Here is a 26,072-nt window from a genome sequence, read left to right as displayed (position 1 = left end):
GTTTTCCACTATCCATAGAACTTTAATGCAAATATTGACTAGTATAATGTTGATCTGCCATGTCTCACGCTTTTTCCAGAGGAGAAGGAATACTATTTACTCCAAGTAGAGTATGAAAAAGTTGAGGTTTATTAATAAAAATCCAAAGCACCCGAAAAGCATGTTTACAATTCTTTCCTCCTCTGCCCCCTAAAAACCTCAAATACATCTTATTGGGAACCCAGCTAATTTTAAGGAAGGTACTTGGGGTAGGCTAATTAAGAGTATTTTTCCACAGAAGGAGAAGCAGATCAGAAGCATTTGCGGTGAACAATGGATGGGCCAGCTTCGTCGTACTCTGGTTTGCTGATCCACATCTGTTGGAATGTGGAAAGAGAAGCAAGAATAGATCCTCCAATCCAGACCGAATACTTGCGCTCAGGTGGAGCAATAATCTGAAGAAAAAGGATTGAACAGATCCAATTGAACCACTTTAAGCAGAGAATGTAACAAATTATGCAGGGCATCATTTTTCACATTGCAAAACTGGTGACAGAGACTTCATATCCGTATGTGGTTATGTATCTAACCCAAGCAAATGTGTTTATTCTTGACGTTGTTGCACACCTGAAGGTGAGATTACGCATATCATTTTGGACAGAAAAATGAGCTAGACTCAGTTACCTTAGACCAGTCCTGGCAAACCTATTCAGCACCGAAAAGTCGCACACGTGTGCCAGAAACCGGATAGCAGCTGCCTGGTTCCACATGTGTGTGCCAGGAAGATTGTCTTCCAGTTTCTAGCATGCCCATGCGTACTGGCCAGCTGGTCTTCTCACATGCGTGTGTGCCAGAAACCGGAAAACCTGGTGGCCAGGGCGCATGTGCACACCAGTGCATGACGAACAGCGTGACCCGTAAAAACCGCGCTTGACTAAGCCGCGCCCGATTAAACTGCGTCGCTGACGTCATCAACAGGGCGACAACAGCCAGCGTGGAGAAAGAAGGGCGCTTTAAATAGCGCTTTGAAAGCAAGCCGATTCAAGTTAAGGTAAGGGTTAGGTTTGGGGTTAGGTTTAGGGTTAGGTTTAGGTTTAGGTTAAGGATTAGGGTTAGGTTTAGGGTTAGGTTAAGGGTTAGGTTAAAAGTTTGGATTAGGTTTAGGGTTAGGGTTAGGTTAAGGGTTAGGTTTAGGGTTAGGTTTAAGGTTAGGTTAAGGGTTAGGTTTAGGGTTAGGTTAAGGGTTAGGTTAAGGGTTAGGTTAAGGGTTAGGTTTAGGGTTAGGTTAAGGGTTAGGGTTAGGGTTAGGGTTAGGTTTAGGGTTAGGTTAAGGGTTAGGATTAGGTTTAGGGGTAGGGTTAGGGTTAGGTTAAGGGTTAGGTTTAGGGTTAGGTTTAAGGTTAGGTTAAGGGTTAGGTTAAGGGTTAGGTTAAGGGTTAGGTTTAGGGTTAGGTTAAGGGTTAGGTTAAGGGTTAGGATTAGGTTTAGGGTTAGGTTAAGGGTTAGGATTAGGGTTAGGGTTAGGGTTAGGTTAAGGGTTAGGTTTAGGGTTAGGTTTAAGGTTAGGTTTAGGGTTAGGTTTAGGATTAGGTTTAGGAGGGTTAGGTTTAGGTGTTAATTTTAGGTTTAGGGTTTACAGCGTGCTTCTGTCTCCGTGCTGTTGTCACCCTGTTGATGACGTCAGCTACGCGGTTTAGTCGGACACGGTTTAGTCGAGCGCGGTTTTGTAGTGGAACCGACGAACAGATGGCCGATGCACCAGAACCTGGAAAAACAATGAGCGACAGCTCGCGTGCCAGAGAGATGGCTCTGCACGCCACTTCCGGCATTCATGAGATATGTTCGCCATCACGGTTTTAGACTTACAGACGTTATCTACTCCGGTTGCATTTCTCTTCTGTTTTTAAAAGCAATGCAATTCTATGAAGATTCTATGTGAAAATAGGAACCTTTCCCCCAAGATTCACTGTGATAAAGAAACATGATAGGTACTTTAAAAAAATGATATTAGTAAGTTAAATCCCGTCACTACTGATGCGATGAATCTCCTTATGGGAACTTTCTTTCAGCAGCTACCTCTTCAGTTTAGGAATTTGGATTAGGATTTAGTTTATCCCAATGAAATGATTAAAAACAAAATTACCATCGATGCTTAATTTTTATGTTTAAAGTATTAAGTTAAATCCAAATGTGCTTATTTCAATTTATGATTTTCATTTCATTTCCATTCAGATTCCTTTTGCTGGAATGTTAGCGCTTAATGTACCTGCATTTTGTTAGTGTTTTCATTGACTACTGCAACGTGCTCTACATGGGGCAGCCCTTGAAGAGCATTCGGAGACTTCAGCTTGTCCAGAATGCAGCTGCGCGAGCGATTGTGGGTGCACCTCAGTTCACCCACGTAACACCTATCCTCTGCGAGCTGCACTGGCTGCCTATTGGTCTCCGGATACGCTTCAAGGCGCTAGTCGTCACTTATAAAGCCCTTCATGGTATTGGACCTGGGTACTTGAGAGACCGCCTGCTGCCAATTTCCTCCACCAGACCGATTAGATCCCACAGATTAGGCCTCCTCCGAATTCCATCCGCCGGCCAGTGCCGACTGGCGACTACCCGGAGGAGAGCCTTCTCTGTGGCTGCTCCGACCCTCTGGAACGAACTCCCCGTGGAGATTCGAACCCTCACCACCCTCCAGGCCTTCCGCAAAGCCGTTTAAACCTGCCTGTTCCGACAGGCCTGGGGCTAAAGAGCTGTTGCCCCCGTCTCGAATGGTATGACTGTTGTGTGTTTTTAAATTATGTATTGTCATGTTTGTTTTTTATTTTTTGTCTGTCCCCCCCCTTCCCAGATTTGATTTGTCAGCCACCCTGAGTCCCCTTCGGGGGAAAAGGGCGGCATATAAATATAATAAATGAATGAAATGAAAATTGACTTGTATTTGAGTGCATGTTGCTGCATTTCCTCATATGGCTACTGTGAGATAAAATCCATCTCAAGCTGAAGATCCAATTTTCTAAAGGCAAAATAAAACTATCCCAGCCAAAGGAAAGGAAACATAATTTCAAATTATGAAATCAAATCAAACAAAAAATACATTTCCAATAACCATTCCCAGTTTAAGGGTAGAACTGAGAAAATGATTGGTTTGGGATTTTTCATGCCTTCAACTCGCTGATGACTCTCAAATGTTGCTGAACTACAATTCCCAGTGGTCCTAGCCAGCATGGCTAGTGGTGAGATTGCTCACAGCTGCAGTTCACCATCTGAAACCTAGCAGATTCCTCATCTCTAGGAGTCCTGACATATCATGTAAACATAGCCATCTCTGACACTGCAAATTATGTAGTGATCAATCTAACAATACCTTTATTTTCATAGTGCTGGGAGCCAGGGCGGTGATCTCCTTTTGCATACGATCTGCGATGCCAGGATACATGGTGGTCCCACCAGATAGGACATTGTTGGCGTAAAGGTCCTTTCTGATGTCTATATCACACTTCATGATGCTGTTGTAGGTAGTTTCATGAATGCCAGCCGATTCCATACCTGATGAGGATTTCCAAAGGAATGCTTGTTAAATATTCTTAAATAACAAACACATTAAACCTTTTGATTTACAGTACAGCCTCAAAATGGTTTACAATCAAGATAGATGATGATGATAGATAGATAGATAGATAGATAGATAGATAGATAGATAGATAGATAGATAGATAGATGATAGATAGATACAGTCGATACAGTCGAAAATATTTATAACCTTTTACAAATAGAGCAAATGGAAACTGAAATAAAATTGCATGAAAACTACAGGTAGGTTTATGCCAGAAATCTGGATGAACAAATTGACTTTTTTATAGCTGTCAAAGGGCAGTCCAGTCAAATGGCATGGCATGGTGACAGGTGATGGATGGATGGATGGATGGATGGATGGATGGATATGATAGAGATAGATCAGGGCTGTCAAACCCGTGACCCGCAGGCCGGATGTGTCACACGCTGGCCATGCCCACGCTTGGTTTAGCGAAGGGGAAAAAATCATACATCACATGATGATGCCATGACAACACAAGTTTGACATCCCTGAGATAGATGATAGAGATAGATGATAGAGATGATAGGTAGGTAGGTAGGTAGGTAGGTAGGTAGGTAGGTAGGTAGGTAGATAGATAGATAGATAGATAGATAGATAGATAGATAGATAGATAGATAGATAGATAGATAGATGGATGATAGATGGATGGATGGATGGATGGATAGATGATAGATAGGTAGATACGATTGAAATGATAGGTAGGTAGGTAGGTAGGTAGGTAGATAGATAGATAGATAATTAGATGATAGATAGATAGATAGATAGATAGATAATTAGATGATAGATAGATAGATAATTAGATGATAGATAGATAGATAGATAGATAGATAGATAGATAGATAGATAGATAGATAGATAGATAGATAGATGGATGATAGATAGGTAGATATGATTGAAATGATAGGTAGGTAGGTAGGTAGATAATTAGATGATAGATTGATAGATGGATGGATAGATAGATAGATAGATAGATAGATAGATAATTAGATGATAGATAGATAGATAGATAGATAGATAGATAGATAGATAGATAGATAGATAGATAATGGATGGATGGATGGATGGATGGATAGATGATAGATAGGTAGATATGATTGAAATGATAGGTAGGTAGGTAGGTAGGTAGGTAGGTAGGTAGATAGATAGATAGATAGATAGATAATTAGATGATAGATAGATAGATAGATAGATAGATAGATAGATAGATAGATAGATAGATGGATGGATGGATGGATGGATAGATAGATGATAGATAGGTAGATATGATTGAAATGATAGGTAGGTAGGTAGGTAGGTAGGTAGGTAGGTAGGTAGGTAGATAGATAGATAGATAGATAGATAGATAGATAGATAGATAGATAGATAGATATGATTGAAATGATAGGTAGGTAGGTAGGTAGGTAGGTAGGTAGGTAGGTAGGTAGGTAGGTAGGCAGGCAGGCAGGCAGACAGACAGATAGATATGATTGAAATGATAGGTAGGTAGGTAAGTAGGTAGATGGTAGGTATGTAGGGAGAGAGAGAGAGGGAGAGAGAGAGAGAGATTAGAGCCAATATGGTATAGTGGTTAAGACACCAGGCTAAAAACAAAGAGATTGTGAATTCTAGTCCTGCCTTACTCCCAGGAGCCAGCTGGGTGACATTGGGCCAGTTATTTTCTCTCTATATATACTATAAACCACTTCCCAAAAGCCTAACGCTTCAGGGATCAGTTTAGGAAGTCACCAGGAACCAAAACTGACTTGAAGCACGCAAAAATATAGAGCATTATCTGTATATATTAACATACCAATGAAGGAGGGTTGAAAGAGGGTCTCTGGGCAGCGGAAACGCTCATTCCCTATAGTAATCACCTGACCATCAGGCAACTCATAGCTTTTCTCTAAGGATGATGAAGAAGCAGCCGTGGCCATCTCATTTTCAAAATCCAGGGCAACGTAACAGAGTTTCTCCTTGATGTCACGGACAATTTCACGCTCAGCTGTGGATGAAATTTGAAGAAGAGATGCCTGCATGAACTCCCGTTCCATCAGATACAAGGAAAAATGCAGTCTTGTGCTATTTGCTTTAGCTACAGTTTAATATTTATGCTGACTGAAACTAAATAAGCCAATTCAACATTCAGCGTTTTGATCATAAATGTACTACTTACCCTCTAAATATTCTGAATTCGCCAAACCTTCTTAATTTTTGTTTTCCTTTAATTTGTCAAAAGTAAACATTCTAGATGGACTTGTCTAACTTCAGAAACTGGTGGTTTGGAAAATAAAACCCAGGCTACTAATTGGTTGCTATTATATTGCCATCAAATGTCAGGCTTGAAAGACCAGGTCCATAGGTGAAGATCCAATTCAATTGATTCAATTCAATTGATTTATTGCTCAACAACCTAGGCATAGAAATCTTCTCAACTAAAGTTTAGCATCTGCCTGGAGTTAGATAAGGATCAACAGAATTCATGGTTGGTTGAGGGGGGGTTTGGATTTGTGGCCACATAAGGATTCTAGGCTGGTTCCTTTTTTTAACTCCACCTCTAGATTTGCCATTCCTCCTACACAGTGTTTCAATTTCAATATTTTAATTTCAATGTTTAAAAAGAAAAAAAAATCCTATCAAATTTTAAATGTTTGAATTTAAATTTAAGCAGTATTGGGTAGTGGATATATATTATATATACCCCCCACCCAAAAAAACTCAGTATATCTATCTATCTATATCTATATCTATATCTATATCTATATCTATATCTATATCTATATCTATATCTATATCTATATCTATATCTATATCTATATCTATATCTATACATCTATATCTATCTATATCTATATCTATATCCATCTATCATCTATCATCTATCTATCTATCTATCTATCTATCTATCTATCTATCTATCTATCTATCTATCTATCATCTATCTAAATATTTGAATTTAAATTTAAGCAGTATTGGGTAGTGCATATATATTATATATATCCCCCAACCAAAAAACCTCAGTATATCTATCTATATCTATATCTATATCTATATCTATATCTATATCTATATCTATATCTATATCTATATCTATATCTATATCTATATCTATATCTATATCTATATCTATATCTATATCTATATCTATATCTATATCTATATCTATATCTATATCTATATCTATATCTATATCTATATCATCTATATCTATATATCTCTATATCTATATCTATATCTATATATGTATATATCTCTATATCTCTATCTCTATATCTCTATCTCTCTATCTCCCTATCTCCCTATCTCCCTACCTACCTACCTACCTACCTACCTACCTACCTACCTACATACATACATACATACATACATACATACATACATACATACATACATACATATAATATTTATATATAATATTATATATATATATATATAATATTTTTGCTGATAAATAAATGGAGACTAATATAGATCTATTTCAAGCTATTTAGCCCTCATCAGCTAGCCATATCCTTACTGGGATTCGAACTTGGGCTGTTTTTACATATTAGGCAGTTAGGTGGCACCTCTAAGCCACAAACTCTCCTTCCTTATCAGCTGTGGCAGGGGAGTAATTAAGTGTTGTTGTTTTGTCAAAGCACCATGTGTGCCCAAATATGGGAGGGAGCATACTGCTTCCCTTGAAGCTTGAAATAGATCTATACTGGTGTCCCTTCAGTTATTTATCAGCAAAAATGTAACACAAAATGGTTTATCATGTAAACAACTGCCTGGAAGGCTCCTGGAGTGGGGCTGAAAGGCGAAAGGGAAGCAGTATGCTCCCTCCCATATTTGGGCACACCAGGTGCTTTGGCAAATGGAAACACACACACACACACACACACACACACACACACACACACACACACACACACAAACACACATTTGCACATTCTACTCTATGCCCTAAAGAAGACTTCCTGATTGCAGGGCTAGTAGCTACATGTATAAGGGCAGCACGAAATGAGAACAACACAACACCGAGGTGGCGCAGTGGTTAGGGTGCAGTACTGCAGGCCACTTCAGCTGACTGCTATCTGCAGTTCAGCGGTTCTAATCTCACCGACTCAAGGTTGACTCAGCCTTCCATCCTTCCGAGGTGGGTGAAATGAGGACCCAGACTGTGGGGGCGATATGCTGACTCTGTAAACCGCTTAGAGAGGGATGAAAGCCCTATGAAGCGGTATATAAGTCTAACTGCTATTGCTATTGCTATTGCTACCCCGTGCAATAAAATCCCCCCTTCTTCTTCTTTCTTCTTCTCCAGTCCCTTGAAGCACCAAGCTGCTCGATGAAGTTCTCCAAAGCCCTGGAACTGGTATGCAATAATGCAAGGATAATAAGGAATCTTTCCTACACTAGGATAGACACTATTCATTGCAACCCTCTATAAATAAGGATTCCTCGTTCAGAGCCTGTAAGATGCAGCAGGGGTTGTCTATAGTAGACAATTCTGATTTTATGTCCCCAGAGAGCCATGGGTTAGCAGACAATGATTCAGAGGAAACGAAACTTAGCCATGCAATTTCTCATCTGGTGTCAAACTATAATTTGAATTGCTCTCGCCAGAAAATAATTTATTGCATCTGGAAAGTTACCAATTTCTGCTCTGCTTTTTTCAAACTGTAAGTAGGGTTTCTTTTCCTTGAGGTTTCCGAGAAACTAGCTGTGGGTTTGTCAGGAAAACATCATAAATTGCAACACATTTTTTCTCTTAAGAGAATTTGGTGCCAACTAGGGATACCTTATGCAATGAACCAGTTCAGCGATCTGCCTGTATTCTGACTGCCAACAACAGAACATTTGAACCCAGCCTCTAGGTCACTCTTTTGAAATATTGATAATATGTACTAAATTTTACATCAGGAAAATACATCAAATGGATTCCTTGTGAGAATATTGGAAAATAATTTGTTTTATATACACATATAAAGGCTCTAGGTCAGTGAAGATCATATGTATAGAATAGAATAACAGAGTTGGAAGGGACGTTGAAGGTCTTCTACTCCAACCCCCTGCTTAGGCAGGAAACCCTATACCGTTTCAGACAAATGGTTATCCAACATCTTCTTAAAAACCTCCAGTGTTGGGGCATTCACAACTTCTGGAGGCAACTTCTGTTCCACTGATTAATTGTTCTAACTGTCAGGAAACTTCTCAGTTTTAAGTTGCTTCTCTCCTTCATTAGTTTCCACCCATCGCTTCTTGTCCTGCCCTCAGGTGCTTTGGAGAATAGCTTGACTCCCAAATCTTCTTTGTGGCAACCCCTGAGATATCGGAACACTGCTCTCATGTCACCCCTAGTCCTTCTTTTCATTAAACTAAACATGTAATTTCCTTACCAGTAGTAACAAATGAGTAGCCACGTTCTGTCAAGATTTTCATGAGGTAGTCTGTAAGATCACGGCCAGCCAGGTCCAGGCGCATGATAGCATGGGGCAGAGCATAGCCTTCATAGATTGGCACATTGTGGGTGACACCATCGCCAGAGTCGAGCACGATCCCTTGAGGTAACACAAAACAGGTTTTGATTGCCTTCAAGTCAACTTACTCTCATTCATGTTCTGAAGGCCCAACGCGGTTTCTCACTCTTACCTGTTGTACGTCCAGAGGCATAGAGAGACAGAACAGCCTGAATAGCAACATACATGGCTGGGACATTGAATGTCTCAAACATAATCTGAAAATAAGAGGGAAACAATGAATGAATCCTTCTCTTGGCTTATTTTAATTTGAACACCTGTGTGCCATTTTTCTAAACCAGGCATTGGGATTGCACTGTTATAAAATATTTTGTGATTGTATTTAATGGGCAGATCACTGGGAGTAGAGGTCTAGAACCTCCCACAATTCTGCAATTCCATGCAATTACTGATATATAGCAATAAAGGCATTCTTAATCTCTGAGGGAGATGGGAAGTTAGATATAGGGAATACAAATAGATGATAGGTAGATAGATAGGTAGGTAGGTAGGTAGGTAGGTAGGTAGGTAGGTAGGTAGGTAGGTAGATAGATAGATAGATAGATAGATAGATAGATAGATAGATAGATAGATATAGAGGTAGGTAGGTAGGTAGATGATAGATAGATAGATAGATAGATAGATAGATAGATAGATAGATAGATAGATAGATAGATAGATAGATAGATAGATAGATATAGAGGTAAGTAGGTAGGTAGGTAGGTAGGTAGGTAGGTAGATGATAGATAGATAGATAGATAGATGATAGATAGATAGATAGATAGATAGATAGATAGATAGATAGAAACAGGAAATATAAATAGATGATGGATGGATGGATGGATGGATGGACGGACGGACAGACAGATATAAAAATTCAACCATGTTTGGCAGTTCATAAATTTTTCCATCTTTTTGTTTGACTATTTTACGTTTAAAGAAGTATTAGGTTTTTAAAATGTTCTGCTGGAAAATCACAGCACCAATTTTCTTGAAAGCCCCGTGAGTCACATGGAGCTAATTGATTGCCTATTGATGAGATTGGTGGGCATTCTTTGACTTACTGGGTCACAATTGTCCAGACTGATAAAAAAAAATTGGAAGGCTGTTAAAAAAAAAAATCGGAAGGGTCATTCACAAGCAGCTAGGACACCAGGATGACATCCGAACTGTAAGTGCTGATTAAGACCCAAACACAGCGTCAGAATTTTATCCGAATGTAGTTTGTGAGAAATTTACTTGCCTGAACAAAGATCAAAAATTAGAAATAGAAGAAATGGTCCCTTGTTAAATCTGCTCCATAAATAAGTAATTCAAAACTCAAAAGATGATTTCAGAAGGAATACGGGATTTTGTAAAAAAAAAGGAAGGAAGGAAGGAAGGAAGGAAGGAAGGAAGGAAGGAAGGAAGGAAGGAGAAGGAGGGAGGAAGTTAGCAGTGAGACATTAATATTGTCTTAATGTGTTGGCTCCATTCTTTTCCGCAAAAACTTAAATAGGGATCACCTTCCACAGGTGTATGGGGTACAACCCATTGGTGAAATTCAATTTTTTTTTACTACCGGTTCTCTGGGCGTGGCTTGGTGGGCATGGCAGGTGAAGGATACTCCAAAAACTCCAGTTCCACCTCACTTCTTGGGGAAGGATATTGCAAAATCCCCCTTCCCACCCTACTCTGGGGCCAGCCAGAGGTGGCATTTGCCGATTCTCCAAACTACTCAAAATCTCTGCTACCAGTTCTCTAGAACCTGTTAGAACCTGCTGAATTTCACCCCTAGTAGAACCACAACTTTGGCGGGTTAACAAAGCATGATACCTATATTCCACTTACCTGTGTCATTTTTTCTCGATTAGCTTTTGGATTCAAAGGTGCCTCTGTAAGCAAGGTTGGGTGTTCTTCAGGAGCCACGCGGAGCTCGTTGTAGAATGAATGATGCCAAATCTGGAATAAATGCCAAAATGGGTTATGAGAAACATCTCTAACTCAGCCCCACCCCCTTGGACAATTAACCGGAAATCCAAGAACAACGTAATGCGTCTTGGGTTTTCAGAAAGAGAAAAAGAACCCTTCATCAAAAATTTGTAAACATTAGAAACATCTTTGCCCGTGTAATAAAATTCTAAAAGTTAAGACGTAATATGAAGCCACCTCTGATAGACATCGTTAAATCTTAAGACAGAAAGAGAGGTTAAATCGATCAAAATGGCAATTTAAATACCTTCTCCATATCATCCCAGTTTGTGATGATACCATGTTCGATGGGGTATTTCAGGGTCAGGATTCCTCTCTTGCTTTGAGCTTCATCTCCTACATAGCTGTCTTTCTGTCCCATGCCTACCATCACACCCTAAAAGTTAAGAGGAAAAAGATACATGGCCACATCTGGCTTAGAAGCAAACTGGGGCAGAAAGCAAAGTTATCACCATTTCACAGCGTTACTTTTCTCCAGCATGTAGCTCAGTGGTGGGTTTCAAAAAAAAATCCGAACCTACTCTGTGGGTGTGGCCTCCTTTGTGGGAGTGGCTTGCCGGCCATGTGACCTGGTGGGAGTGGCTTTTCGCGCTCTCTCTCTCTCTCTCTCCTTCCTTTTGTCTCTCTGTCCTTTTTTCCTTTTTTTATCTCTCACTTTTTCTTTCTTTTTTTTTCTTTCTTTCTTTCTTTCTTTCTTTCTTTCTTTCTTTCTTTCTTTCTTTCTTTCTTTCTTCCTTCCTTCCTTTCTTTCTCTTTCTCTCTCTGTGTGAGTCTGTCTGTCTGTCTATCTCTCTCTCTCTGTTTGTGTGTGTGTGTCTGTCTGTCCGTCTGTCAGTGGTGGGTTTCAAAAATTTTTGGGAAGCTCTTCTGTAGGTGTGGCCTGCTTTCCAGGTCCACTGGTGGAACCTCTTCTAACCGGTTCAGTAGATTTGACGAACCGGTTCTACCGAATAGGTGCGAACTGGTAGGAACCCACCTCTGGTGTGTGTGTGTGTGTGTGTCTGTGTGGCAGTGGTGGGTTTCAAAAAAATGTCGAACCTACTCTGTGGGTGTGGCCTCCTTTGTGGAAGTGGCTTGCCGGCCATGTGACCTGGTGGGAGTGGCTTTTCTCTCTCTCTCTCTCCTTCCTTTTGTCTCTCTGTCCCTTTTTCCTTTTTTTAATCTCACTTTTTCTTTCTTTTTTCTTTTTTTATTTATTTCTTCCTTTCTTTCTCTTTCTCTCTCTGTGTGAGTCTGTCTGTCTGTCTGTCTCTGTCTCTCTCTCTCTCTCCACGCCCCTCCATGCATGCGTGCGACAGCCCCCCATGCCGCGTTTTGGGCCTAAGTCTCCCTGGAGCCTCCTGGGACCAAAACTGGGGTGTAGGGGGAGTGTACCTCATCCCCCATGCTCCCCTACCCCTTGCACATGCACATGTGACCCCCCAACCCAGCGCATGTAATAGCAATAGCAGTTAGACTTATATACCGCTTCATAGGGCTTTCAGCCCTCTCTAAGCGGTTTATAGAGTCAACATATTGCCCCCACAATCTGGGTCCTCATTTTACCCACCTCGGAAGGATGGAAGGCTGAGTCAACCCTGAGCTGGTGAGATTAGAACAGCTGAACTGCAGAACTGCAGTCAGCTGAAGTAGCCTGCAGTGCTGCATTTAACCACTGCGCTACCTCGGCTCTGTAACCCTCTGAACATGTGTGCACATCTCCCACATGTGCAGCAGAGACCTGAAAATCAGCTGGCTGGCGGGAGGCACGCCTGCATGTTCAGTGGAGCTGAGCTGGGGTGACAGCTCGCGTGCCCGCAGAGAGGGTTTCACGTGCCATCTGTGGCATGTGTGCCATAGGTTTGCCATGACGGATATATGATATATGTTGTGTTTGGTTAGTGTGTTAATGTGGCATACTTGGTTTTGGTTTGGGTGTTATGTGCACCTAAATAATTATGTTGCTCAAAGAATCACAAACTTATGCACTGCCCTGGGTCACAGCAGCACCGAACCATTTAGCCTAATCAGAGGTGGGTTCCTACCAGTTCGCACCTATTCGGTAGAACCGGTTCGTCAACCGGACCGGTTAGAAGAGGTTCCACCAGTGGACCCTACAGAAGAGGTTCCAAAAATTTTTGAAACCCACCACTGCTAAAGGGTTAGGGGTGCAAGGATCTTGTAACTTGAAGGCTTTAAGACTTGCATGCTTCAATGCCAGAGTTTCTGAATAGTTACTTGGACCGACCTAAGTACTAATTCATAATTTCATATCCGGTCACATGGGCGGCAAGCCACTCCCATCCGGTCACATGGGCGGCAAGCCACTCCCACAAAGGAGGCCACACCCACAGAGTAGGTTCGAACAATTTTTGAAACCCACCACTGAGCCTAATGTAATCTAAGATATTTTCAATAATACCTTTCCTGAATAAATGCTTTCCCCCATTCCATTTACTGGAAATGAGAAGTGCCCTTTAGATTCCTCTGAGCCTTGCAACCTGAAATCCAGTATGGATTACTCATCACTATTTTACAATCGATTCAATTTACATTCGGCCAATCAGAGTCCTCATTGAACTGTCCCTAGACAGCAACCTCAAAAGAGAAAGAGAGGATCAGTCAAGCAGGCCAGTTGAATAAACAGCTGCTTAGAGTTTCTCTTCTGAATTGCATCCAGCAGATTATTTTGAAGTAATTAGAATTAAAGCTTTCCTCTTTTTAATTTTTTTCTGGTGTGTTTTTTTTCCCTACTTTTCATTCCTCCTGTAATATGTTATTGAGATAGTCAATCTGCTGTAATATAGATGAGAAAGAAAAGCCAAGAATTCTTCCTTACAGCTGTCACTTTCCTGATGCCAACCTCTGTTCTGCCTCAGTGACAGAGTTTGGCAAGTGACACCGTGCTGACAGTTTTAATTTGACCTAAGGATAGCAATTGAAGTTTCCCCCTCCCACCCAGTTTCACCTGCCAGTGAGAAAGTAATCTCTTAAGGACTATTCAAACGAGAGATATAAACGAGACTGGAAAAAAATGGATTGACTATATACAAAATAAATACGGGACCAGGAAATTCCAGTTAGCCTATGCTTAAGATCAGAAAGCCGATCAGACCTTACCTGGCACAGCTGTTAAGTAAATCACTGCAGTTAAGTTAGGGACACATTTTCTTGCCAGATGATCACAAAAGATGTTCACACACCACCCCAGGACATTGCAACTGTCATAGAGCCGAGGTGGCGCAGTGGTTAAATGCAGCACTGCAGGCTACTTCAGCTGACTGCAGTTCTGCAGTTCGGCTGTTCAAATCTCACCGGCTCAAGGTTGACTCAGCCTTCCATCCTTCCGAGGTGGGTAAAATGAGGACCCGGATTGTTGTTGGGGGCAAATATGCTGACTCTGTAAACCGCTTAGAGAGGGCTGAAAGCCCTATGAAGCGGTATATAAGTCTAACTGCTATTGCTATTGCTAAATGATTTAAATTGTTTAAAGTTAGCTCAGCAAGAAGAAGCTAAGGTCAATGTAGAGATGTCATTAATTTCTTTATTTCTTTTTTCTCAATAGATTTTAGACCGTGTTTGTTAAAAATCCATACCGTGTACGGGTTCTGGGAAGTCGGAGGGGGGGGGAGGAGGAGGGGGTTGGGGGGGTTGGGGGGGAGGGAGGGAGGGGTATACCTTAGGCTAATTTAGAACTATTTTGACATACAAAAAATTGTATTTCGATGTCTTACTGATTGAGGAATGATGAAATGTTTGTTTTAAAAGAAATAAAACTTTTGAACCAGAGATAGTCAATCTGCAGACAAACATCAATCTTCTCTTCACCATTTGTAATATAAGTTATTTTTTTGACCAAGGAAGAGAATAAAAACAACTCACTGAGATAAAATGAGCAGAGAACCATCTAACACAAACTTTGCAGTCTACATGATTATCCCAGATCAGCCCATGCATGTTTATCCAGAAGTCAGCCTCATACTACTTCAAAATATTCCAAAAAAGTATTTAAAATTGCCGCTTTTGGTAAAAAAAAAAAAGAGGGGGGTAATATTATATCATCATCATCTTCCTCTTCATCGTCATTAACAGAATACAATATATGTACTCTTCAACCAGTGGTGGGTTGCCGGTACAGTTGGAACGGGGCCGGCGGCTTCCTTGTGCATGGGCGCAGTTCACGCATGGATCTTAGCACCTGTGCAATGCTCCAGCTGCTCACAGAGAATCGAGCAGGCGCTGTATGTGCCATGCGCCTGCGTGGAAGCGCAGAAGCCTTCAAAGACCGGTAAGGAGTGCGGGCGGGCAGGTGGGCCCTTCAGCATTCCCGGAAGTTACTTACTTCCGGGTTCACCGACCAACCGGTCCGCGGGGACCGCCACGAACCGGTTGAAACCCACCCCTGCCTTCAACCCACTGAACCAGAAGAATTCATCAGACTATTGCATTGGAATATTAGCACGGGTGATTTCCTGTTTAATTTGTAACCTATATACTCTCCACTCAATTCAGCTGACAAAAAAATATAGCTTGAGGTTTATTTACAAAAAATTAATAAATTTTAAAATCCGCTAACAGCAAAAGCAGGGAAAGAGAAAAACCTCTATATCAAAAGACACAGAGTTTTTCAAAGTCAATGGAAACCATGCTGTAGGCAATCAGCATGGTTAATCCCAAAGGGAGGGCCCTTTGATTATTCCAGCTTTGAATCATTTATGTCCATAATGGCAGCTGAATAGGAAAACCACAAAAGGCCCTTCCTCTACTTTACCACATGAAGGAAACAATTTGGTGGACAGGGAATGGTTTTATCGAAAATATACGTTGATATACGTTGTTAAAAATTTCAGCAGCTTCAAAGTTTTCACAAGCAATGATTCTGAAATGTAACATCCATGACTATTTAGAAAGGGGGAGGGTTAAATAATTTTATCAGAATTGCTGCTGTTTTATATTTCATTTCCGGCGTGACCCATCAAATGCGCGATTGACAAATCCACGCCGACAAAACCGCGCCCGCCATCAACAAACAACATAGTGGGACGTGAAAACAATGTTATAAAGGGTTAGGGTTAGGGTTATAACGTTGTTTTCGCGTCCCATTATGTTGTTTGTTGATGGCGGGCGCGGTTTTGTCGGTGCGGTTTCGTCGGCGCAGATTTGTCGATCGCGCATTTGTCGGTGAACCCATTTCCGGGCCATCATAAGACCCGGCTTTGCCACCATTTGTGTGTATTCCACCTCCCGTCAAACCACGCAAAATATATTTGTTACTTGCAATCAAAAGCAGCAACAATCTTTTCTGAAGAAGAAATTAAAAGAGGTTGCCAATGTCCTCAGAAAAATTATTAATTTCTTAAGACAGTCTCTAGAGATTCTCAGTCATCCAAGTCATGGTTGTCCCAAAGGTGTTTTTTCAGGAAGCAGATGGACTTTCTTGTTTTTTTTTTTCCTTTTGAAGGCATTTCGCTTCTCATCCAAGAAGCTTCTTCAGCTCTGACAGGATAGTGGGGAATGGAAGGATTTATATTCTGAGGACACAGATAAACCTCCAAGTGCTTCAAGGACCCTCTAAAAGGATGCAAATGAGCAGCTGTCCGCCAGGAATATAAATCCTTCCATTCCCCACCATCCTGTCAGAGCTGAACAAGCTTCTTGGATGAGAAGTGAAACATCTTCAAAAGAAAAAAACAAGGAAGTCCAGTTGCCACCTGAAAAAGCACCTTTGGGACAATTTCTAAGACAACCGTTCTAGAGTCTGACTGAAAAGTCCTCTTTATATCAACTGCACTAATCTAAAATAAAATGGTTCCACCACAAAACCGCGTTCGACTAAAGGGTGCTCGACGAAACCGCGTAGCTGACGTCATCACAGCGTGACAACAGCGCGGAGAAAAAAGCACGCTGTAAACGCTAAACCTAAAATTAACCCCTAAACCTAACCCCCCTAAACCTAATCCTAATCCTAACCCTAGCCCTCACCCTAACCCTTAACCTAACCCTAAACCTAACCCTAAACCTAACCCTTAACCTAACCCTTAACCTAACGCTAAACCTAATCCTAACCCTTAACCTAACCCTAACCCTAACCCTTAACTTAACCCTAAACCTAACCCTTAACCTAACCCTAAACCTAACCCTAACCCTTAACCTAACCCTTAACCTAACCCTAAACCTAACCCTAACCCTAACCCTAATCCTTACCTTTACTTGAATCAGCTTGCTTTCAAAGCGCTATTTAAAGCGCCCTTCTTTCTCCGCGCTCGCTGTTGTCGCCCTGTTGTTGACGTCAGCGACGCGGTTTAATCGGGCGCGCTTTAGTCGAGCACGGTTTTGTCGTGCCACGAATAAAATGACGTGAGGATTGTGGCGTGGAGTTGAGCGTGCCTACAAGTTTCCCATAGTTTCATTTCAAATGAATCTTTTGATTTCTTCGCTAAGCCACTGAATTGTCCGTTTACCTGATGCCTTGGGCGTCCTACGATGGAAGGGAAGACAGCCCTGGGTGCATCGTCGCCAGCAAAACCCGCTTTACATAGGCCGGAGCCATTATCGCAAACCAGTGCTGTGCTGTCTTCTTCCTCACACATCTTCTAGAGTCACTTTCTGAGGTTTTTCCACACAGGTATTGTCCTACAAAGAGAAGGGAGAAGATTCAGGGCGAATATCCAGTCAACAGAGGACAGCAGAAGGTGCAATAAAACATATAGCTTCACGTTCTGTTTGAATAAGCACATATGTGCTAGTCGTTCCCGACTCCTGGGGGCGGTGCTCATCTTCGTTTCAAAGATGATGAGCCAGCGCTGTCCGAAGACGTCTCTGTGGTCATGTGGCCGGCATGACTAAACGCCAACGGTGCACAGAGCGTTGTTATCTTTCCACCAAAGGTGTTTCCTATTTTTTTTTTTTGCTTGCATTTTTACATGCTTTCAAAGTGCTAGGTTGGCAGAAGCTGGGAGAAGTAACAGGAGCTCACTCCGTTACGCGGCGCTAGGGATTCGAACTGCCAAACTGCCGATCTTTCTGATTGACAAGTTCAACGTCTTAGCCTCTGCGACGCTGCATCCCTTCTCTGTTTGAATAGGCATATGGAAACCAAACAGCAATAAAGGAATTGTTTAAACCCTTAACTTAAACTTCCTAACTTAAAGCAGAGACGAGGCACTTGGAACAGTATTCCTAAACGCAACTTGATTAATTCTAGATGGGAGAGCTAAATGTGGGGAGATGAAGTTCAATAAACTCTGGAAGTTTCATCTGCCTGACTTAAAGCTAGTTTTTAACTTGATTCATGAATCTGAGCTCAAGCATAAGCAAGCCACTAGCCTGCAGAAATCCAGATGAACCACAAGATGGCAGCAAAGAGACTACTTTAGCTAGAAAAAAGGGATTATTCTTATGATAAAGCTGCATGTTTTGGACAATTTGGTCCAGTGGTTAAGGCACCAGCCTAGAAACCATGAATTTCTGAGCTCTCGTTCCGCTTAAGGCAAGAAATCCAACAGGATGGCTTTGGGCTAGTTTCTTTCTCCCTCTCTCAGCCCAACCCACCTCATAAGGTTGCTATTGTGGGGGAAAATAGGAATATTAGGTATATTTATTGGTTTGAGTTATTTACAAAAAAAGGGAAGATGATATTTAAAAAATTAGGTAGTGATGGTTGAAATGTATTAAAGACAGCATATAAAAAAGGATTAAAGCTTCCCCTACAGTTTGTTAGCTTTTTAATCTTAACCAGGTCTCCCTTATTTGAAGAAGCAGAATGAAGAAAAGGCATCTTTAAGGCATGTTTCTCAAAAAACTTGCAGAAAAAGAACAGAAGGGGGTTATTAAGTGCAGAAAATTTATCCTTCTTGAACATTTCAACTTTCGTTCTACAATATATACATTGCTCATGGTTGCATTTGATAGAGAGAGAGAGAGAGAGAGAGAGAGAGAGAGAGAGAAGGAGAGAGAGAGAGAGAGATGGAGAGAGACAGAGACAGAGATAGAGACAGGGAGAGAGAGAGAGAGAGAGAGACAGGGAGAGAGAGAGAGGGAGAGAGACAGAGACAGAGACCGTATTTTTGGGTGTATACAACGCACTCCCCACCGTAAAAGAGGGTGAAAATTTGGGTGCGTCTTATACTTCGAATGTAGTCCCATCCAACCACTGGCCTAAACCCTTCAGCCTCTGAACGTCATGTTTTAGATCTCTTCCAGGCTGCAGGGATTGCCACAGACCATCGGCCCCTCTGTGGCTTGCGATTTTGGCCTCTGCGCATCGCGTTTTCAGGCAATGATTGGTGGTGATGTGTTTTGGCGATCTCCCCCCCCCCCCCCTCAGCCTTGAATGAAAGCTGAAAACGCAAGGCACGGAGGCCAAAATTGCAATGCAGAACAGCTGCTGCCTTGTCTTACCACTTCTGCAGTTCAGTTGCTTTACTCACTTGAGCTCCCGTCATGATGGTGCCGAGGTGGCGCAGTGGCTAAATGCAGCACTGCAGGCTACTTCAGCTGACTGCAGTTCTGCAGTTCGGCTGTTCAAATCTCACCGGCTCAGGGTTGACTCAGCCTTCCATCCTTCCGAGGTGGGTGAAATGAGGACCCGGATTGTTGTTGGGGGCGATATGCTGACTCTGTAAACCGCTTAGAGAGGGCTGAAAGCCCTATGAAGCGGTATATAAGTCTAACTGCTATTGCTATGATCACCTGTGCTTTTGAAGTTGCGTATCAGCCCCAACGAGGCACGCACTCAAAACCAGCAAGCTAATGTGCTGAAGCTGACCAGGTTAAGGATGCTAGCCAGTTGAATACCTGGTAGGCAGAGGCGGAATTATTTTTTCTTATTTTCCTCCCCCAAAATTAAAGTGCCTCTTATACTCCGGAGCATCTTATACACTGAAAAAATATGGTAATTTTTTCCAGGTAGCTGATGGCTTTATATCTATAATTCTTCCCTCTCGTCATTTCATCCTTACAAAAAAATAAAAAAATGCGACACTAATTTTATTAGCTTACTACTTCTGACATGTTTCCTGCATTATCCCAAAAGAGAATAGGGGATGGACATGTATTTAAAAATACTGCGAGGAAAGTAGATTGTCAGATCATAGTTAACATCATAGTTAACATAAAGTCTCTACTGTTGATATTGTGTTGTCTAGTATTGTAAGAGATGGTAATATGGTAGAGTTTCTCCTAAAGTCTACCACCATTTCTACGGTTTTAGCAATAGCAATAGCAGATAGACTTATATACTGTTTCATAGGGCTTTCAGCCCTCTCTAAGCGGTTTACAGAGTCAGCATATCGCCCCCACAGTCCTCATTTCACCCACCTCGGAAGGATGGAAGGCTGAGTCAACCTTGAGCCGGTGAGATTAGAACCGCTGAACTGCAGATAACAGTCAGCTTGAGCTGAGGTAAAATCTCAGGCCTTCTCCAACATCACAGGAAGGATATTACACAACCTTTTAATTGTGATTCAGAATATTGGATAACACACCTCACAAGTCCGAGATGTAGGCAATTATGGTTTTGTTTAGTTTTTTGCTTTATTGAGTCGCTCGGGCTTAGCATTCAAAAGAAATAACTGAAAATAGCTTAAAAAAAAAAAGGCATGGGATAGGTTGATCACCAGATAATTGTCTATCAATAATTGTTTATCACCAATCAATAATTTTCTATCACCAGATAATTATCTATCAAATGGACATAAATGGATTATAAAAGGCTGTATTTCCCACATTAGATGTGATGTGGAGGCTCAAAGGGAAGAGGATTTTACTGAATTGCATCTGAAGGAAAGGATACATATTGGAAGGCAGATAATGGGGACACACAGAGAGGTTGGTGGTACCTCCCCATACACACCCATTCTCAGTTATTTTTTTTTATTTTTTTTAAGTAAGATTTTATTGGTAAAATGAAAATACAACATCCATAACTTGTAAAAAACAATACAACTACATTTCGAGATATTCCCATACTATCAAATCATATAAACATCAAAGGTTAGGTATCTTATTCCTTCCTTCCCTCTTCTCTTCCCTCATTTCTTCTTTTCCATACCCTTGGCTCTATACCCATAGAGCCAAGGTGGCGCAGTGGTTAAATGCAGCACTGCAGGCTACTGCTAGATCAGCAGGTCAGCGGTTCAAATCTCACCGGCTCAGGGTTGACTCAGCCTTCCATCCTTCCGAGGTGGGTAAAATGAGGACCCAGATTGTTGGGGGCAATATGCTGACTCTCTGTAAAACCGCTTAGAGAGGCCTGAAAGGCCTATGAAGCGGTATATAAGTCTACTGCTATTGCTATTTTCTTCCCTCCCCCCCTTACTTCCTTCTCCCCTGCCTTCCCTCCTTTCTTTTCTCCTTTCCTCCTTTCCTTCCCCCTCCTTTCCCTCCCTCGATCCCCCCTCCTTCTCATATACCTTCCCTCCTTCCCTTCCTCTTTCCCTCCTCCTTTCTTTTCTCTTAATCTCCCTCCTTTCCTCCTTCCTTCCTTCCTTCCTTTCAACTCTCCTTCTCTCTTTCTTTCCCTCCCTCTTTCCCTCTTTACTACCCTCTCCTCTTCCCTCCCTCCTTCCTCCCCCAGTTTCTTCTCTTTCTTCTCTCCTTCTTTCTTCCCACCTCCTTTCCCTTCTCTTCTTTCTCTTCCTCCTCTTTATCCTTCCCCCCTTCTTCTGCCTTTCCTGTTCCTCTCCTTTCTCCTCTCCATCCTGACTTCCCTACTGTCCTCCTTCCCTCCCCTCTAACCTTTGTTACATTTGCATATTTTCCTCTGCTGAGGACAACCTGGTTCTCTTTTCCTTTCCTTGCTTAAGGAGGCAAGGATTGTAAATCCTCTCGCCTCATCTAAAATGAAGTTTAATTGCTAATTCCATTCTCAGTTATTTTTATTGCACTTTCTTCCCTCAAAGATTTACAGCGATGAGATTCCAAAGTGTTTTTCTCATCCAAAAGAAAATTGCTATAACACTTAATCCTGATGTGGCTTTAGATCCTGAAATGTGTGGGGTATGTTACTGCGGTTGTGTGAGAGAACCTGATGTAAGATAGGAGATAAGAAATACATATTTAGGAATGGGATATAAACATTGGGGGTTTTTTTCCCCCCCACACCTTACAAGAGGACAAGTGAATTAGTGTGAGCTTGGTTGATGGATGCATTAGTAAAAATCTCACATTTGCAAATAATTATTTTTCATATTTGCAGGGGACACGCATCTCAAAAACGTAATGTGTAAACAAATTTTGTGTTGAATATTCCATAGTAAAATTGCTTTTTATTCACCATTACTTTTTCGAGAGGGCAGAATTGAATGAGATCGTATACTGTAGTTCGGGATAAATTCTTGGGCAAATAAAAGAAAAGAAAAAAGAAAGAGAGAGAGAAAGAAAAAGAAAGAAAAAAAAGAAAGAAATTTTCCAGAGAAATGCTGAAAAAAAAATGCATTTTATAAGGATTATTCACTTATAGATAAACGTTTACTAAAAACACAGAATCTGCACCTATGCTGAAAAAAACTTCTGGCTGATTGGGAACAAACTATTTCCTAATTAGGAAACAAAGCCTTTTAAAAGCCTGTTTTTGGAACAGAGCAGAAAAGGTCAAGGGTTCCTTGCCTCAAACTCTACTCAACGGAGCCAAAAAGGGAAATAATATCCTTAAAGGGAGGAGGGAAGAAGGGAATGCTGCATTTCTGCTCCAGCATGGGGAACACTAAATAAAAACCATATTTAGTAACTACCCGAGCTCAGGAAAATCAGGGAAACCAAACATTTAAGGCAAGACTTTTAATGGGAGCCAAGCAGTCATTTAAAGCTCTAGGAAACTCACAGTAACTTGCAGAGCCCAGAACTCAGCACCAAACCTGAAAACACACATGTGTGTCCTGCATAAGCTCTGCAAATAATTGTTGTACTTATACACAAAGTTAAGCACAATCATGGCATGCAAAACCAAAGACAAACTATTATAAATTCATGGATTGTCATCAATAGGGTTACCAGATCTCAGCTGCAAACATCTGAACAACTACAGAAAGTAATTAGAATTTTCATGTGGTTTTTTTAATTCCATCTTCTGGCTTTTCGGTTTTTGGAACACAAATCTGGTAACGTTAAGGCATTGCTTGTTGGGACTAACAACAGACACCACACAGCAACAATGCCACTTCCTAGCCAAACAAGCTACCTGTGTCAGAACAAAACATGTGATACATGATAGCAATATAACTGAAAATCTACACTGGAGCAGTTGAAAAGCGCGCACGCGCACACACACACACACACACACACACACACACAAAGAGAAAGAGCACACACACACAAAGAGAAAGAGAAAGGAAGAAAGAAATAAAGAAAAAAAGAAAGAAAAAGTGAGATAGAGATGAAAGAAAAAAAGGAAAAAGGGACAGAGAGACAAAAGGAAAGAGATAGATAGATAGAGAGAGAGAGAGAGAGAGAGAGAGAGAGAGAGAGACAGAGAGAGAGAGAGAGAGAATAAGGGGAATAATTCAAATTCAGGTTTAATATCTGAAATAGTCTCCCTTTAAACAGAAAATTCTGCAAAAAATGTATAACCATGGGAAAGGTTCTGGGTTTCATGAATTTTGTGTTCATACAGTTTTCTAGACAATCAATCAGTCAATCAATCAAGTCATAGACCAACAGACTTCTAGACAATAAAACAATTTGTTTGCAGTGAGTGCAAATCTAGGGTTATTATTTGTAAACCTTGGCTCATTACTAACAATCCAATGTTTTCAAAAGTGTGACTTATCATGGCTTACAGATCTCAGGAGGGGAGTTCACATGTTAACCAAACCCTAAAGCATACAAGCCAGGTTATGGCTTTACCTTTTACCATGTGTGAAGTCAGTCTTTAAGAAATCAAAGTGGCCATGAACCAAAAGACAAGGAAGAAAAGGCTGGGTGCAATGAAACAACATCTAAATGCACATAAATACCTTCACCCACTTGCTTCACTGAATCACAACCCCTAGACTGTTCCTAGTATTAGCGATTATTATTTATAATAATTTAATTAGAGTTAAAATAATAAATATCAAGTATGTTATGGAGATGGCCAACTTACCAAAAGCATGTAAATTAAAATAATAGGAAGTTTGATTAAATATAATAATAAATATTGTAGAATGAGACAAATGACATTTCTGTTCTTCATATATTTTTGTGTTTGGATTAATAGGATGTAGAGGAACAGAGTCCCATAGACATCCACTCCAAATTCTCTCTCTCTCTCTCTCTCTCTCTCTCTCTCTTTCTCTCTCCCTCCCTCCCTCCCTCCCTCTCTCCCTCTCCCTCTCCAGTTTGAGGGAGATTACCGATACAAGGAAGAGGTGTTACATTGGTTAACCGAACAGTATTGCTGGTATTAATATTAGTATAATTGATATAAATGCCTTGAATGTTGTTGTAAATACTTTGATTATTACTTCCTAAAATGATTTGTACCCAGATAGCACACTGTTCAATTGGAATTGGAATTTTTATATACTATAAAATAAAATCAAAACTTATTAAAAAGAATGTCTACTAAAAGTAAATCGGAAAAGTGTCTGTCTGGGATCATGCCAGACAAAAGACTTTAGGACTCATTACAAGCCTGTATTTGGTTGACACTTTTAAGCATCCCCTTCAATTATTTTTTCTTACATTTCCTGCTCAGAATTATTCTTAACTACCATTGGAGTAGTAATTGGGTGATGGTATGTTTACGTCTAGTGAACTCTCGCCTAAGGATACTAACCATGACTTCGATTCTCGTACTTAAAGGACACAGCAGGCTCAAAATAAACATCAAGAAAACACAGGTTGTTACTTACACAGGCCCTTGAAGCAACTGAAATCAAAGCTAGCCCTGCCTTCTTGGTAATGCAATTGTCAACTAATAAATACGCTTAGATAGCAATAGCAATAGCAGTTAGACTTATATACCGCTTCATAGGGCTTTCAGCCCTCTCTAAGCGGTTTACAGAGTCAGCATATCGCCCCCAACAATCTGGGTCCTGTTTTGACCCACCTCGGAAGGATGGAAGGCTGAGTCAACCCTGAGCCGGTGAGATTTGAACAGCCGAACTGCAGAACTGCAGTCAGCTAAAGTAGCCTGCAGTGCTGCATTTAACCTCTGCGCCACCTCGGCTCTTACCCAGGCTTCTGGCTTGTGTGGGATGTGGGAATGCAGGTGAAGGCTTGAAAAAGAAGGTACCAAAAATGAAAAAACTTTCTCAGCTGTACAAAATAAAAAAAAACCTCATGATTTGTAGTTACAACTTCAAAAATGTGCGATCAGTCTTTTTGCAACAACTCAAGAGTGGAGAGTCCTTCGGGGATCGGGCGGCATATAAATTTTATAAATAAATACATAAAATTATAAGCAAATAAAGCTGTTCATCAGGATGACCCACACAAGGAGGAAGGTAAAACAAAAGATCGTATTACCGAATAAAGATGGAAAGCTGTGCAGAAAAATCAATTCAGTTGCTAACCCCAAACCTGTTAACCCTACAGTTATTTTATCTCTGCAGTCTTAAGGATGGAAATGAGACAAATGCAGAAATCAAATCCAGGAAATCTCCTTTCAACCTCACCAATTCCAGCAGTGAGAAAACAGCTCGGAAGGTACTTAAATCTTTAAAGGAGTTAAAAATGCTTAACCAAGAGGCTCCACTCCACAAAATCCTATGTATCTTGCAAATTCAATCAGACACCCAGTCTCCCTGGGTCAGACGCTTCACCCCTACAAAATGCCTAATGCAGGGAATCATCTCAGTTATAGTGTTATTTCCAAGTACATCTACAGAACCTAGGGCTCCATGGTGCTTCTTCCTTCTGAACCCAAGAGCAAAACCTACTAACTGTATAATGCAGTGGAGGCAGAGATCGTCCTATCTGGAGACACCTCCCCAGTTCTTAAGTCAGAAGGCATCTTCCACCTTCTTCACTCCATCCTGGGTTTCATGCTACTTACCCTTCTCAGCTCAGGGCGTGCCGTTCTGGGATGGTGCACTGAGAAATGGCATATTCTCTGACTATATAGCCTGTCTCCTCCCACCAGCTCACCA

General features: G+C 41.1%; 1 protein-coding gene across 1 annotated transcript; it reads right to left on the bottom strand.

The window, feature by feature from the left end:
* Nucleotides 1–106: 106 nt before the first annotated feature.
* LOC116518793 (actin, aortic smooth muscle) lies at nt 107–26,072 on the bottom strand. Its single transcript, XM_032232324.1, has 9 exons — nt 25,979–26,072; nt 17,463–17,634; nt 11,270–11,398; nt 10,882–10,992; nt 9,185–9,269; nt 8,932–9,093; nt 5,364–5,555; nt 3,344–3,525; nt 107–434 (listed from the first exon to the last, which is right to left on the bottom strand). Exons 2-9 carry the CDS (start codon nt 17,589–17,591, stop codon nt 291–293), a joined length of 1,134 nt encoding a protein of 377 aa, XP_032088215.1. The 5' UTR covers nt 17,592–17,634; nt 25,979–26,072; the 3' UTR covers nt 107–290.

Source organism: Thamnophis elegans, chromosome 15, assembly GCF_009769535.1.
Source record: "Thamnophis elegans isolate rThaEle1 chromosome 15, rThaEle1.pri, whole genome shotgun sequence".
Classification (NCBI taxonomy): Eukaryota; Metazoa; Chordata; class Lepidosauria; order Squamata; family Colubridae; genus Thamnophis; species Thamnophis elegans.
The sequence above is the reverse complement of the archived record's forward strand: the minus strand, read 5'-3'. Positions and strand labels throughout refer to the sequence as shown.

What these genes read in the sequence shown, in the direction of transcription:
- LOC116518793 (XM_032232324.1), bottom strand. Translation starts at nt 17,591, where the DNA reads ATGTGTGAGGAAGAAGACAGCACAGCACTGGTTTGCGATAATGGCTCC. An exon ending in CTACTCATTTGTTACTACTG is followed by an intron (nt 5,556 to 8,931) that starts GTAAGGAAATTA and finishes TTTCATCCACAG; the next exon opens with CTGAGCGTGAAATTGTCCGT. An exon ending in CTTTCAACCCTCCTTCATTG is followed by an intron (nt 3,526 to 5,363) that starts GTATGTTAATAT and finishes AATCCTCATCAG; the next exon opens with GTATGGAATCGGCTGGCATT.